The sequence below is a fragment of the Oncorhynchus kisutch genome, linkage group LG15 (assembly GCF_002021735.2).
Source record: "Oncorhynchus kisutch isolate 150728-3 linkage group LG15, Okis_V2, whole genome shotgun sequence".
Taxonomy (NCBI): Eukaryota; Metazoa; Chordata; class Actinopteri; order Salmoniformes; family Salmonidae; genus Oncorhynchus; species Oncorhynchus kisutch.
The window spans coordinates 34594961-34610202 of record NC_034188.2 but is presented as its reverse complement, the minus strand read 5'-3'; the positions used below and the strand labels follow the sequence as shown (position 1 = coordinate 34610202).

Here is a 15242-nt window from a genome sequence, read left to right as displayed (position 1 = left end):
ATGTTATTGCATTTTTAACTCATGATATTGAGTAATTAAAGGCATACAAATAAAATAACAGATCTGTTGAGGATTACTTTAATTAAAATAGGCACAAGCCAATTGTCACCACAATCACATTTGAGTCTATTGAATAAGGATTGTCCATTTAAAATACATGAATGGGTTAAGCTCCAGGTAAGGTCTCTGCTTAGCTCTGTTGAACTTTTTTTCAACTGGTGATGTCACATCACAATGCATCCTGGGGGATCCTGGGCCGCATGGCTGTGCACTCGCACTCCTCTCTCTGTGGAGGTGTGGCAGAGGGCTCTTCTCCCTTGCCCTTGGTCTGGCAGATGGGGCAGCAGGCGGTGTGGCCGCCCTGTCTGCAGGCAGAGCAGGAAAGAACCAGCTGGCAGCAGAAGTGTGTGGAGCATAGCTGGTACTGGTCCCACGGAGAATTGCAGTACCTACACTCTGCACACAGAGGAAGGGGAGAGGAATGTTGATGAACAGGGCCTGGTTTCCCAAAAGCATCTTAAGGCTGCATTCATCGTTTAAACCTTCGTAGGAGTATTGTTAAATCTCAGAGCTGTTTCCCAAAACCATTGTTACTAAAGTTGCGCTTGAAAAAGCTTGTTATTTAACAACTGCCTCAGACCACTCAGAACAGTTAAGTATGTCATTACATGCTTTTTTTTGCATTTCCACATCACTTTATAAACAGAAATCTCTGTTAAACACAAAATCAAGATGTTCATCTGTCTTTCTGTGACTGCCAATAACTTCAGAACAAATGTGACCGCGACTACAAATAGAAAGTTGACGATTTCTTTGCATAACAAGAGAAGGGTATCGAGGCTTCAAGTGAAAACTGAGATGACTGTATTAAAATATAAATACAGTCCAGGCTACATAGACCTAGATATTAAATTATTATAAAATACATTTCATGTTCATTCAATTCAGTTTTATTTAGCAATTTGTGCACTACCGTCTGATTTTTGCCTCAAAATATTTAATGTGTAACATGTGAGCAATGATGTGCCAAATCTTGATTTTGTGCATTATTATAGCGTAAGCATTAGAATAAGCCGGCTCAATATTTGTAGCCATAGGTGATATCGCTCTAGGAGCTAATTCGTCATAAGTATTGTAGAATAATTGTAATGTTAAGGTAAGGCAGAACGCTGATCCTAGAGCAGTGCTTCCTTTCTTTTGATCCTATCAGTATTGACACATGCCTCAACGACGCACTTAGCAAACGTTCTCTCTGCATGGCGCTTTGGGAATCGCATTTTACATCTTCGGCTGTTGTAGAAAAGATGCGTGGTTAAAACACTCGTAAGCCTAAATTCCATCGCTTTCAGGAAATTGGACCCTGGTCTCTCGTTCTAACAGGAATGGTGAACCATATGTTGGAATGCTGGGTTTGCTACTGCTTACATAAAAAAAAACATTGTGGTGATCAAAGTCTTAAGGGCAATTCATAGTTAACACAGACCTGAGATGATGTCACTGTTGGAGGAGATTGCAAAGCGCTCGTCAAACACAAACAGTTTGCCGCGATAGAAGCCCTCAGGGAATTGTTCCAGGTACTTATGAATGCCACCTTTCAGCTGATAAACTTCTTTACACACATGCTGGAAGTAGGAAAGAAACAAACACTTTGTTTAGGTTGAGCTTTTTGGTTGGATAAAGTGTGTTTGAAATGTTCCAATTATATATTGTCACTGTGCAAAACCTGAAAGGTAGGCTTACTTTTGAGCGGAGATAGGCTGAGCCGCGTTCACAGCGAATGCCACCGGTACAGTACATAAGGACCTTCTTGTCTCGAAAGAGGTCAAGGTTCTGGTCAACGTAATCGGGGAAGTAACTGAACTTTCGGATGTTAGGGGCCAAACATTGGCTGAACTGGCCCTGAAAACAAAAACATATTTAACCTGCCATTATCTTTATTACTCTATACGATACACTTTAAACATGCATAAATAACCAACTGGGATACAAACATATGCAGTCAAAAGCAATACTTACAATTCTACTCTCGTAGAAGTTCCGGCAGTCCAGCAGTATTGTATCATTGCAAGAGTCGCCTTTTGACAAAAGAGCCTCCACTTCTTTGTGGAATTCTTCAGGTTCCAATTGAGTACCTAGGTGGTAAAAAGAGGATTAACTCAGGGCCATATTCAACCCATAACCACTTACTGGTTCCATCATCTCAAATAGCATATTTGTATTTTTTTATTTATCCGTTATTTTACCAGGTAAGCAACGACCTGGGGAATAGTTACAGGGGAGAGGAGGGGGATGAATGAGTCAATTGTAAACTGGGGATTATTAGGTGACCGGGATGGTTTGAGGGCCAGATTGGGAATTTAGCCAGGACACCAGGGTTAACACCCCTACTCTTACGATAAGTGCCATGGGATCTTTAATGACCTAAGAGAGTCAGGACACCCGTTTAACGTCCCATCCGAAAGACGGCACCCTACAAATATGCAACGCAGACGTACACAAGACACACGTTGTTTACCTGCTAGACTGTAGGAGAGGGCATCAGGGTCCACTCCCATTGGCACTATTTCCTTGTAGACTCCAACCCTCAGGTCACAAAAACACTCTGCACCCCCATTGCTGGTCTAAGGGGAAACAGAAAGACATATTGAGCATTGAAAACAACACTTGGGCGATTCCACGCCAGTACAGCCCGAAAATATTTAAGGTTTCTCAGATTGTTATAGCAATTTTCACATAGTAACTTCATTGGGACGAAGAAAGTTTGAAATGCTTTTTACAATTCTATCACAGTTTGAGAAAGTCATGATGAAAATGGCCATTTATAAGGCCCTTTTTAGACCTACACATGCCTCCTGTAAAACCCTATGATCTGTGAAATGTACATGATACAGACAACATCTTGGTGTAATTATACTCCTAACAAACAGAGTCTGTCTAGATTCAGAAACACACTTTTTTTTACATTAATTTGTTCAACATTTAATACAAATATTCACTAGAATTATAATTTTTCAAAAGTACCCTTTTTGATTTCATTCATTTCAATTTTTAAGCATTAAATTGATCAAATATTTAAGTACCAGAGAACCCATTCTGGAAAGTTGACATGTTTGAAGAGTATATCGTTCCAAACAATATGTAAAAAAAATAATAATAATAAATAAGCAAAATCAAAAAGGGTACTTTTGAGATATTAATATTTTTAATGCTGAAAAAATGAATGTAAACATTATTATTTCGGGATCTTGACATACTCCATATTCGAGATCACACTATTAAAGGAGTAAAATGCAATGGTGTAATGGTGCCTGGAGAAGTGGGTATACTCAAATGTTGCTAAAAATTTCCCAGTTGTCCTGCCCGGCGAAGGAAAGGCACCTCGTGTGAAAAATTCTATGACAAACAGTGATACGCACAATGACCTAACGTGATAAATCCCATATTGGTCTTTGGCTAATAATTGGCTAATAATAGGCCAACTATTGAAACAGATAAATCAGGCTATCAACTGTCAGAAATTCATAGACCACTTGAGGTTGGGGGAAAATCCAAGATTTTTTTTTTTTTGAATGTAGTTAGCCTTTAATTCAAGCGAACAGGCACTTAGCACTGTTTGGTTATATGTGTTTCTGTAGCACGAGTTGCAGTTTGAAAAACAAATAGCCACTGGATTGATTTTGCCAGGTAGGCATTGGCTAATTTGTAGCTAGTTAACATTTAATTGAGAACATTTTTTGGGAAAGCTTCTCCATCTACAAGACAATGGTTAGGCCTATTGTTGGCGTCGCTATATTTTTCCTGTTCTTTAATTGTTTAAAACTGGACATTTACTTCATATATTGAGGCATGTTGCTTCAAAGAATACAGAGCAAAAATATAAATGCAACATGTAAAGTGCTGGTCCCATGTTTCATGAGCTGAAATAAAAGATCACAGAAATGTTCCATATGCACAAAAAGCTTATTTCTCTAAAATGTTGTGCACAATTTGTTTACATCCCTGTTAGTGAGCATTTTACCCTTTGTCAAGATAAACCATCCACCAGATAGGTGTGGCATATCAAAAAGCTGATTAAACAGCATGATCATTACACAGGTGCACCTTGTGCTGGGGACAATAAGAGGCCACTCTAAAAATGTGCAGTTGTTACACAACACCACAGATGTCTGAAGTTGAGGGAGAGTACAATTGGCATATCCACCAGAGCTGTTGCCAAATAATTGAATGTTCATTTCGCTACAATAAGCCGCCCCCAATGTCGTTATTTAAGAATTTGTCAGTATGTCCAACCCAGGACCTCCATAACCGGCTTCTTCACCTGCTGGATCGTCAGAGGGATGGGGGGTGCTGAGGAGTATTTCCGTCTGTAATAAAGCCCTTTTGTGGGGAAAAACTCATTCTTATTGGCTGAGGCTGGCTCCCCAGTGGGTTTGCCTGGCTCCCAAGAAGGTGGGCCTATGCCCTCGCAGGCCCACCTATGGCTGCACCCCGACCCCGTCATGTGAAATCCATAGATTAGGGCCTAATTTATTTATTTAAAATGGACTGATTTCTTTATATGAACTGTAATTGTTGCATTTATATTTTTGTTCAGTATAGCTTATAGACAAAATCCCACCATAGAAATGTGGAGGTAATTATTTTATAATGACTTCCTTTCCTGTTCTATTGGTTCTTTCAAGTTTCTTTCATTGTCCAGCAGTTAAAGGCATTATCCTAGTCATTATCAACCCATGATAGTTGTCGCATCTTTTCTAAATTTCTAAAGGAAATTTCCATCTCTGTCCTTGTGCATTTTATAACGGGTTTTACCCATAACTTGCATTTTTGAACATTCGCACATAGGCCTACCACCATGTGCACATTGCTGCGCCTAAAATGTGAAGAAATAATAGTTAAAGATTTTAAGCTAAACATTCGGATCGGTTCCATCAGCCCTATTGATACGGTGCATACCTCCACTACACTACTTTGATATGCATCGTAGGGATTAAGTGAGTATAAGCAATGCCCACTGAAAAACAAGTGGATATACAGCATATACCCGAGTATTACCCTCCACTACACTGGTAAAATGACACCAAGATGTCTGTATCATGTACGCCTCGTGGATCATAGGGCCTCACAGGAGGCCTGTAAAGGTCTAAAATGGGCCTAAAAATGGCCACTTATCAGGATTTTCTCATAACTTTTGCCAAGTCTACTTGCCCCAAATTCAAGCCTTTCTTTTTTACCTTAAAGTCTTCTTTTTCCATTATATTGAAGATTGGATGGCAGCACATTGCCTTGATGTACAAGCCAGTCGCCACTTTTGTGCCTCCAACTGTTCCATTGATCCCCTCAGTTGCCACTCTCACCTGTAGAAATTGTATGATAACTGAATGTAAACACACACACACGCATATATATATTATCATCTGTTTATAAGCCAAGACTCTGTAATTCTGTTACCTTGCCAGTTAACTGGAGTTTTTCACAAAGGGCCTTTTGCCAAGCACAGATGAGCTGTGGATCTGCCAGCTGACAGTAGCAGTAGAGCAGAAGAACCTCACCTGGGCCACTTTACAGATTACAAGAAACAGAGCATGAGAAGGTATTGATTTCATAGAGTACTATACAGTCTTATGTAATAACTCCCATACTTGTGAAGCTGGTCACCAGTGATGTGACTGGTGTCAGGTATCCAGGAGGAAATGTCCACTGGCTCTTTCTCTGTTGATTGTTGTTGTGAAGTGGCTTCTTTCTCAATCTGGCTCAGTAAAACCTCAAATGTGGACTGGGTAAGCTGGTGAATGTCAGTGTCATGAGTCCTTGCCACATGTTTATGGATGGAAGAAAGTTCCTTGAAGGTCTGGCCACAGCAATTCCAAACTGTTGTTGAAGCTCTTTTGGATGCCACAAATGTACCAAATGTCTGCAAGATGAGAGATACGGCTCCATTATGACATACAATAACCAGCACTTTAGCAAGCCAATAAAATAGACCGTTTTGTTACACTCACCCTCCTCTTACAGAATGAGTAGTACTTTCGTAGAGTTGCAGAAAGTTGGAGTTTTTCTTGTTTTAAATCATGGGGGGCAAGGGTGTCAACATCTATGTTAATTAACTCATTGCATGCCATATCATCGGTTGTCATCATGTCCCCTCTTCTTTCTGTGGCTAGACCTTTTCTAGAGTGATAACGTTATTTGCTAAGTTGATAATAAAGATCATGTGACCTAGCATACAGTTGAAGCTAGCCCCCATGCCTTGTTTAGCTTATGTCAGCAATTAAAACATTAAACGAAGCAAATAACCTTTGTACCCGAGTTTATCACCAAAGCCAACAAAATGTAGCTATACATTAACACTACTAGCTAGCTAACTTACGTTAGGACACACCGGCGATGACAAATACGGAACCAAACACAAGAAATTCGGAAGACAAATAAAGTACACAACCAAGTACTTCTGGTTAACCTCCACCCCGGATGTGCCTGACTTGAATCTGACCGCTATTATTTTTGCGACCATTGAAAAAAATAAAATCTTTATAACTTGGTTTCTTATTTCGAAAAAATATTGTTGCCATATTCAAAAAGAAGCAGCACACCATTGTTAATCCAACGGTGTCAACAATAAAATGTCGAGAAGACGGCACAGTGACGGAGATGATGGTAAGTTGTCCCTAGTTCGAGGCTAACGGTATAACGTTTGCTGAAGCCCGCGAGAGTTGATGCTGCTAGCTCTGTCAATGTGTGCATGCTAGCCAAATAGCTAGCTAACCACCTTGATTGCTAACTAAATCATTGTAGCTAGTCATTTCAATTAGCTAACGGTGACTGTATCGGTTCATACTTGTATGTGACACTTTAAAACAAGTTTTTCGCAAGTCATTGGCAGTTTTCCAGCACCCCATTATTGGCTAGCTAGTTAGCCTGATGGATTAGCATAGCCTTTGCTTTTAGCCGGTTAACTAGAAATTGCCTAGCAAACTAGCTTTCGTTCCCCATCACACAAAGCAAAAACACTTCTTTATCCTACCATTACGTTAAACATTGGACCAACATATAATGTGATATATAGCTAACGTTATTCTCTTGTTGTTAATTAACAACTGTTAATATTATTTCAGACCTTGGGGGCGGCAACCATGCCAAAAAGTTGTTTATCTCACTAGCTGGCTATCCTCTGCCATTTACCCCACAGACAGCGGATGTTCAAAATAATGATTAGTGAAATTAACTAGTTAGTAACTTGTTACACCACTGAAGGATAACGTTTTTAAAGAGCTAAGTATATTTGAGCTAGCACAAAATACGACATTGAAGGAAGGCTTTATCTCAGACTGTATATGGTCCATCTCCCCATCATCCGTCCTGTATGTGTCTGTCTGATTTCAAGGAGGCCAATCTCACAAAAGAAGGAGAACGTCTGAGCCCATTGAGATTGAGGATCGTCTGGAATCACTGATATGTCGAGTGGGAGAAAAGGTAATAGGGCTTTGCAGTAAGTGTGGGGATGTTTTCTGCATGATACCCATGTGTGTATTTTCTCACTCACTATACTTTTTCTTTGCCTGATTTGACCTCAGAAATCACCAGATATTTTGCCCTACAACAATTTCTTCATTTGCAGAGTACCTCTTCCCTGGAAAGCAATTTGGAAGGTCTTGCAGGTGTCTTGGAAGCCGACCTCCCCAATTACAAAAACAAAATCCTCCGCATTTTGTGTGCTGTGTAAGCTATTGGAAGTTATTCTAATACATTTGAATGACTTTTAGTAAAAAAAAATTAAAAACATGGAATGAGTAGGTGTGTCCAAACTTTTGACTGGTACTGTAATTGTGTGTCTGGTTTTGACAGGGCTCGACTTCTACCCGAGAAGCTGACAGTGTACACAACATTAGTGGGCCTTCTCAATGCCAGGAACTACAACTTTGGCGGGGAGTTTGTGGAGGCCATGATCCGACAACTCAAAGAGACCTTGAAGGCCAACCTGTACACCGAAGCGCTTTACCTAGTAAGTGTTTGGTGCGATAAAATAATTTAGTCCACAGGCTCACCAAGGCAATTTTCTTTCAAAGTAATTACAGATGCATTACAATCATGTTTGACGTTATGCTAAACAATGGTTTCCAACACCCTGGCTTCCCTCTTTTCTCCAGGTGCGCTTCCTCTGTGACCTGGTGAACTGCCACGTGATCGCTGCCCCCTCCATGGTGGCCATGTTTGAGAACTTTGTTAGTGTCACTCAGGAGGAAGATGTGCCACAGGTAACATCTTATTGATGCATTTTAAACCCTTGAATTGTATGAAAGTATATTCAGTTTAGTTTTAGGATTGGTACATTTGGACTGTTTTCCCTGTTCCCAGGTGCGCTCGGACTGGTTTGTCTATGTTGTACTCTCCAGTCTCCCCTGGGTTGGGAAGGAACTCTATGAGAAGAAGGACGTGGAGATGGACAGGCTCCTAAACCAGATTGACGGTTACCTCAAGTATGCTTTTTTTCCCCCCTCTTAGTTTGGTATTAACATGTCTTTCTGGCTCTTTCCTAGTTGAGGAACTGTGCATGATGTAATGCAACTGAAATTAATGAGTATTTTGAGGGAGACTCCTTTGTCAACTGCACTCAATAGTGGTGAGACAGTCATGGTGACACCAATCTGTTTTTTTAGGAGGCGACTGAAGACTCATGTCCCCATGCTTCAGGTTTGGACAGCAGAGAAGCCACACCCACAAGAGGAGGTAAGTAAGATATATGTGTTCATATATGTTATTCCTCTGTCATAACCATCATAACCTTCACCTCTTCCTCGCTCACCCTCAGTACCTGGACTGCCTGTGGGCTCAGATCCAGAAGCTGAAGAAGGACCGCTGGCAGGAGCGCCACATCCTGCGGCCGTACATTGCCTTTGACAGCGTGCTGTGTGAGGCCCTGCAGCACAACCTGCCACCCTTCACCCCACCTGCCCACATGCCCGACTGCCAGTACCCCATGCCCCGCGTCATCTTCCGCATGTTCGACTACACCGATGCCCCCGAGGTACCGTGTAGTACTCCCTCGCTCAGACCAGAGAAAGAGGAATGTTTGGGGATGGGGTGGCCTTTTTGGAATGCTCCGACTAGTCTTTCTCTCTCCCTGACCACAGGGTCCCGTCATGCCAGGCAGCCACTCTGTGGAGAGGTTTGTGATTGAGGATAACCTTCACAACATCATCAAGTCCCACTGGAAAGAGAGGAAGACCTGGTGAGCTGCTGTACTTTCCAGTTGACTTGTTTATGTGTTCTCTTGTTGTGCGAGTGAGTCATTTATGACTCGTAATTGATCGAACAACTTATTATTTGTTTCCAGTGCTGCGCAGTTGCTCAGCTATCCAGGGAAAAACAAGATCCCACTCAACTATCACATTGTGGAGGTAAGCCCATTACTGCTTCATATCAAGGTTTCATATCAATAAGAGGACATGATCGAAGTCGACGCTTCGGTTCCTCTTTCCCTCTCTTCTGCCAGGTGATCTTTGGAGAGCTCTTCCAGCTGCCCTGTCCCCCCCACATCGACGTCATGTACACCACACTGCTCATCGAGCTCTGCAAGCTGCAGCCAGGCTCCCTGCCTCAAGTTGTATCCTTCTCCCCACTACTGGGACTACCCATTACAGTCTAGTAAAGGGCACACTGAATGGGTGGTCCATCACAGAAATGCTTGTTTTGAATACTTAAGAAATACATTTTTGTCCTATGCCAAAATTTGAGTATAGTGGGAAACCAAGTTACACAAAATGGCATGGGAAAGACCCTACAATTTTTGGGACCACAAGTAATTATTTTGTCAGGCTTGGATACCTGTTTTACATCAACCGTGAGCGTTAACCCCTTAACAGCCTCCTCCCAGTTGGCCCAAGCTACAGAGATGATGTACATGAGACTGGACACTATGAACACTACTTGCATAGACCGACTCCTCAACTGGTTCTCCCACCATTTGAGCAACTTTCAGTTCCGATGGAGCTGGGACGACTGGTAAGATCAGCTGTCTTTCACACAGCTTTTCATTTGATTTAGTTGGAACCCCTACTTATTATATTGAAATACTTATTTACTATTCAGAACAAATACATGTTCTTCTCCAAAGGACGGACTGTTTAGCGCTGGATGCAGACAAGCCCAAGCCCAAGTTTGTCAAGGAGGTTCTGGAGAAATGCATGAGGTATTTCCATTCAGATCCACTATAACTGTGTTGCACCCAGCTTGTTTTGAATCATACATGGGGAGGGATGTGTTATAGAGTCTGTCCCTGTAAACTGACCAATCAGCTTTTTGTTCTCGACCTCCAGGCTCTCCTATCATCAGCGGATAGTGGACATCGTCCCGCCCACTTTCTCAGCCCTCATCCCAGCCGACCCCATCTTCTTTTACAAATACCAAGATGAGGCCAACAGTAAGTACACTGCCTCTCCAGGGGCCATTCATTTATGTATTCTTGAATGTATTTCTGTAAACTTCTGTCTGTTGGTGCATCATAGCCTGGGGACTAAGATGACTCTAATGTGCTCGTAATTGGTCTGCCATTTATTTATTTATTTTTTCTGTTGGATTGTAAGAGTGTGATCACAAGTGGCAGCCTTTTGAGGGTAAAGCTCAAATAAACCCCAGGGGGGTAACACTTCACATTAGTGTTGTTATTCCAGTGAAACTGTAATGGAACAGATGTAATTAGCCTGTGACAGGAAAGAAGTTCACTCAGCGTAATCTAAGTAAATACGGTGTACACAGTCTTCTTTTTTTCCTACTGTTGAACTATTGGCATAAGCACCATCGGAAATACAACACGACACCTCTGCCTTTGTCCAGGTGCGCTGCCAGGCTATGCCGTGGCCATAACGGTGGGCAACGCCATCAAGAACCGGGCCTCCAACGAGGAGATCCTCACCGTGCTCAAAGACGTGCCAAACCCCAACCAGGAAGATGACGATGGTCAGTTAGCCCCAAAGCACTCACCTTCTCAGTGTCCCTATATCCTACATACTCATTACAGTACTGTACACCATAGGGATATGTTCTGCTCATTTCTCACTCGTTCCTCCTTTGTCTGTTTCCAGATGAGGGTGAGGGCTTCAACCCCCTAAAGATAGAGGTGTTCCTGCAGACACTCCTCCATCTGGCTGCCAAGTCCTTCAGCCACTCCTTCAGTGCCCTGGCCAAGTGAGTGCCTGTTATGCCGACCCACACCCTCCATTTCTGTGCCCTCCTCTGTGCCACAGAAAAGGGTGGCATTGTTCAGCCTTGAGGCTTAGTGTAGCATCGCTATGATACCAGGTTGAATGAATGGTGGGAATCCGTCTTCTGTTGAGTTTTGCGCGCGTTGCCTAAAGTGTCCTGTTTCCATCTGCCAGGTTCCATGAGATTCTGAAGGTCCTGACGGACTGTGACGAGGGCAAGCTGCATATCCTCCGGGTGGTCTACGAGGTCTGGCGGAACCACCCACAAGTGAGACCGACCACGCATCTCCGTCACCTACACTAGAACCCTCATTTCCACAGAGTTAATATAGATTTTGTGAATTGTGATGTGACCATAGGGTGTATGGAGAAATATGAGTCTGTGGTGTAACTGTGCAGTTGACCTTTCTCTGTCTGTGCAGATGATCTCTGTGCTGGTGGACAAGTTGATCCGTACACAGATTGTGGATTGTGCAGCTGTAGCCAACTGGCTCTTCTCCCCAAACATGGCTCATGAATTTACCAGGTGGATGTTAAACCCTCTCTGCGTGTGTGCCCGCACACGCACGTTTGCTGTGTCTTCCTTTGCTGTAAATCAGATCATGCAAATATCTCGATCAATAGTTTTCAATTATCCTAATATGTACTACAGTATAAAAAAATCAGCTGTTTTGAAATTAACAAACTCATTGTTACTCCATGCTTGGCCGTGTGGTGGGCAGGTTTTACGTGTGGGAGATTCTGCACTCCACCATCCGTAAGATGAACAAACACGTCCAGAAGATTCAGAAAGAGCTGGAGGAGGCCAAGGATAAGCTGGAGAGGCAACAGCATAAGAAGGTAGGCAGCAGGAGTGTGTCCTATCAACCGCTGCTGTAAACACTGCCTCTTTATAGACTCTTTAAATGCACGAATCGACCAGCCGCATTGCTCTGAATATTGTACTGATTGTGCCAGTAGTTTCTCTTCCAAGGTTTGCACAAAGCAGAATGTTCCCTTGTCTATATATAGTGACCTTTTTAGATTGTGGACTAGTTTTGCTTTCTAAACATGCATCACACGTGGTATTTTCAACCCAACACATTTAATTTGGCCTTGAATGGACACACTGTCCCTTTCAAACATATTAAAACATTTGAATTAGTTTAGTCTGTGTTTGCTGATAATAGACATTACCAGTAGATGTCAGTGCTGCCACCATTTTTAAAGGGACTTTTAAAGGGACGAGAGGAGCCAAACACGCAAATAAGATTCACTCTTTCTCTCCCTCAATCTCTCTCATGTTTGTCTCTCTCCCCTCCCTATCTCAGCAGAAGGACAGTGGCGATGAGGAGGACATGGAGAAGAACAGTGAGGATGAGGACGGTCAGCTGGAGGAGCAGATCGAGCGTCTGCAGGAGAAGGTGGAGTCGGCCCAGAGTGAGCAGAAGAACCTCTTCCTGGTCATCTTCCAGGTAATGCATGGGCAATAAATCTTTGAAGTTAAATGTACAATGTCGGCAACATGGTTTCCTGTTTTTGTTTTCAACTGTTCAGCGCTTTCAGTGATGCTGAGGAGAGGACAGTAGACAGGATGTCACTCTAACGTGTTTTGTATGAGTCCATAGTACCCAGCCTGATTTCATCCTTTTTTCCCCTTCTAATCTTTGTCCCTCTCTTCTGTCCCCGCAGCGCTTCATCATGATGCTGACGGAGCACCTGGTGCGCTGCGAGACAGGCAGTGTGGACTTCAGCACGCCCTGGTACAAGAACTGCATCGAGAGGCTGCAGCAGATCTTCCTCATGGTATTAGCTAGCCTTTCTCGCCTAGGCCGTCAGTCTGACGGGCCCTGTTCGTTCAATTCCATGTCATTTCAAGGTCAACTGATGTTCATGTGGTTATTTTGTGTTTTCTTTGTAGCATCATGTGACCATCCAGCAGTACATGGGGACCCTGGAGAACCTGCTGTTCACCGCCGAGCTTGACCACCACATCCTAGCTGTTTACCAGCAATTCTGTGCCCTGCAGCTCTGAGACCCTGCACACACACCATTACTTTACATATGCCATACTCTATATATATATACATATATATATATACATACATACATACATACATACATACATACATACATACATACATACATACATACATACATACATACATACATACATCAAGATGTCCTCATTACTTTTTAATTTGTATTTTATGTATGAGTGCCATTGACGGTATTAACTATAAAAGACCATATTTGAAGGAGGATTTGTTTATTTGGTGGTATGACAGATGTTAGAATCTGTCTCTCATGCCATTTCTTTGTATTGTTTTTTTGTTTTTTGTTCCCCCCTTCATTTTGCTGTTCATTTTTACCACGTTACTCGTAGCCCTATTAAGGTGGCTCTTTTAAAAAAAAGAACTGAGGTTGCAACAAGGCAGAGGGTGGCTTTCAGTTTTGCTCAGGCGAGCCTGAATCCAGAGTGCTCTTTTTTTTACATGTATTTTATGTGAATTGAAATTGGGGAAATGATTCAAACTCCTGTAGAGTCTTATCTGCCTGTATTATCTGTATGGTGTCTACTGAGGGGAGTGCAGTTCTGTTTGTCACTGTGTAACACTTTGGAACAGTGATGAAATAAATACACTGAAACGGCTTCCTCTTAAAAAAAATAAGTAAAACCCTTCTCTCTCTTTCTTAACTTTTCGATAAATGGCTCATTTTATCAGCTGCCTGTATCTTGGTCGGGGTGTATGCATGTGGTAAACGACACATAATAGTATCCAGGAGAAATGAAAGTGTTTTGACAATTATTCACTAAGTTGTATGTATTTAGAAGTGAATTAAACCAATGACTGACATGGTGGTTTATTTGACTATAAAGTATATTTACAGGAGTAGTTTAAAATACCAAATTTACACAATTGAACGTGTAAAATAATTTGGTACTGACAAAAAATGTGCCATCATTCAAATACCTGGAATATTATTTTATGAACTAGTCTGTACACCCCACAAGCATACATGTCCACCACCATCACAGTTTAATTCTGTTGAAATTTCAGTCAATTCAGGTATTGGATTACTTTTGCATCATACATTTAATGTCCAACTTAACAGACCGAGCCGAAATGACCTCCACTCTGCTCCGCATCAGTACAAACGGTGCGGTGCATAAGATGCTATTCATCTTAGAGCATACCTGTATAAAAGGAAAGCCCCATTTCAAATCGAGTAACTTATGATCACTGTTTACCACCACCGTTTAAGCAATATTAAATATCGCTATTGTCAAAACTGTAATCATTCACTTGGGACGAGAGAATGAAGCAGTATAGCAAAGGTAGAAAGGACCTTTCAGTTACATTCCGAAAACCTAAATAATCTTTATAAAGGAATGTAATGGTAAGTCAATACACTTGGCCTCGTGTGAGAATTGTCGTGCTTCTGAAATGTTGCCAGTGAGCTAGTGATCTCAAAGCAGTTCAGTTAACCCCTGACCTGTTCCTAATTTTGGTCAGAGTTTGAGGCGCTGTCACAGGTTGTCAGAGTTGGCTTTTTTCCACCAGCCTGTGCCTCAGCATCCAGTCTCCTGTACTTCGTGTGGAAGAAGATAACGAAGCAGCAGGTAAAGACACTGAACAGGCCTGCCATCACCAGCACGGGCACTGTGGAGACGTACACAGAAAAAGACAAGTCAATGACTGGAGCTAAGACATTTTCAGACATTTCTACAGGAACTAATCACAGTGTGTGTTTTCGAGAGAATCATGCTGCTAGAGCCACTGCAAAGCACCAGACAATAACAATACAGGCTTGTTCCTCTTTATCAAGACCCCAGAGGATTTCATTATGTTATATTTAGAAATAAGAGTGGCAACTTAACTGAACATAACCTCCGGCATCACTGTGTTTTGGCCTTGGGCACGTTATTTATTTTTGGAGGGCAATATTTTTTTATGTATTTGTTGTAAAATAAACTATAGCTTGTCAGGGCACCTGTCCCCTCAATTTCAATGGAAATAATGTATTTGCAACATACAGTACCAGGCAAAAGTTTGGACA

At 42.1% G+C, this 15242-nt stretch overlaps 3 protein-coding genes across 4 annotated transcripts in view; 1 reads left to right on the top strand and 2 right to left on the bottom strand.

The window, feature by feature from the left end:
• Nucleotides 1–62: 62 nt before the first annotated feature.
• Nucleotides 63–6459, bottom strand: LOC109905235 (thiosulfate sulfurtransferase/rhodanese-like domain-containing protein 2). The gene is made up of 9 exons (XM_020502506.2): nucleotides 6003–6459; nucleotides 5643–5914; nucleotides 5452–5560; nucleotides 5235–5357; nucleotides 2516–2621; nucleotides 2017–2132; nucleotides 1741–1899; nucleotides 1484–1622; nucleotides 63–456 (listed from the first exon to the last, which is right to left on the bottom strand). Exons 1-9 carry the CDS (start codon nucleotides 6138–6140, stop codon nucleotides 230–232), a joined length of 1389 nt encoding a protein of 462 aa, XP_020358095.1. The 5' UTR covers nucleotides 6141–6459; the 3' UTR covers nucleotides 63–229.
• On the top strand, nucleotides 6425–13878 carry LOC109905233 (nuclear cap-binding protein subunit 1). Of its 2 annotated transcripts, none has more exons than XM_020502504.2 (22): nucleotides 6425–6657; nucleotides 7385–7473; nucleotides 7619–7719; nucleotides 7846–8002; nucleotides 8148–8255; nucleotides 8356–8477; nucleotides 8658–8727; nucleotides 8810–9025; nucleotides 9132–9229; nucleotides 9335–9398; nucleotides 9494–9604; nucleotides 9875–10002; nucleotides 10115–10189; nucleotides 10317–10420; nucleotides 10834–10956; nucleotides 11082–11184; nucleotides 11376–11469; nucleotides 11624–11727; nucleotides 11924–12041; nucleotides 12515–12655; nucleotides 12873–12986; nucleotides 13102–13878. In XM_020502504.2, exons 1-22 carry the CDS (start codon nucleotides 6624–6626, stop codon nucleotides 13213–13215), a joined length of 2388 nt encoding a protein of 795 aa, XP_020358093.1. In that variant the 5' UTR covers nucleotides 6425–6623; the 3' UTR covers nucleotides 13216–13878. The 2 variants fall into 2 exon arrangements, with proteins under 2 accessions (XP_020358093.1, XP_020358092.1); XM_020502503.2 differs by having other exon boundaries at nucleotides 12512–12655.
• LOC109905234 (solute carrier family 49 member A3) overlaps nucleotides 13385–15242 on the bottom strand; it is a 23624-nt gene continuing 21766 nt past the window's right edge. The window contains exon 10 of the mRNA XM_020502505.2: nucleotides 13385–14845. Coding sequence (XP_020358094.1) covers nucleotides 14685–14845 — 161 coding nt within the window. The 3' untranslated portion in view covers nucleotides 13385–14684. The remainder of the gene's footprint in view (nucleotides 14846–15242) is intronic.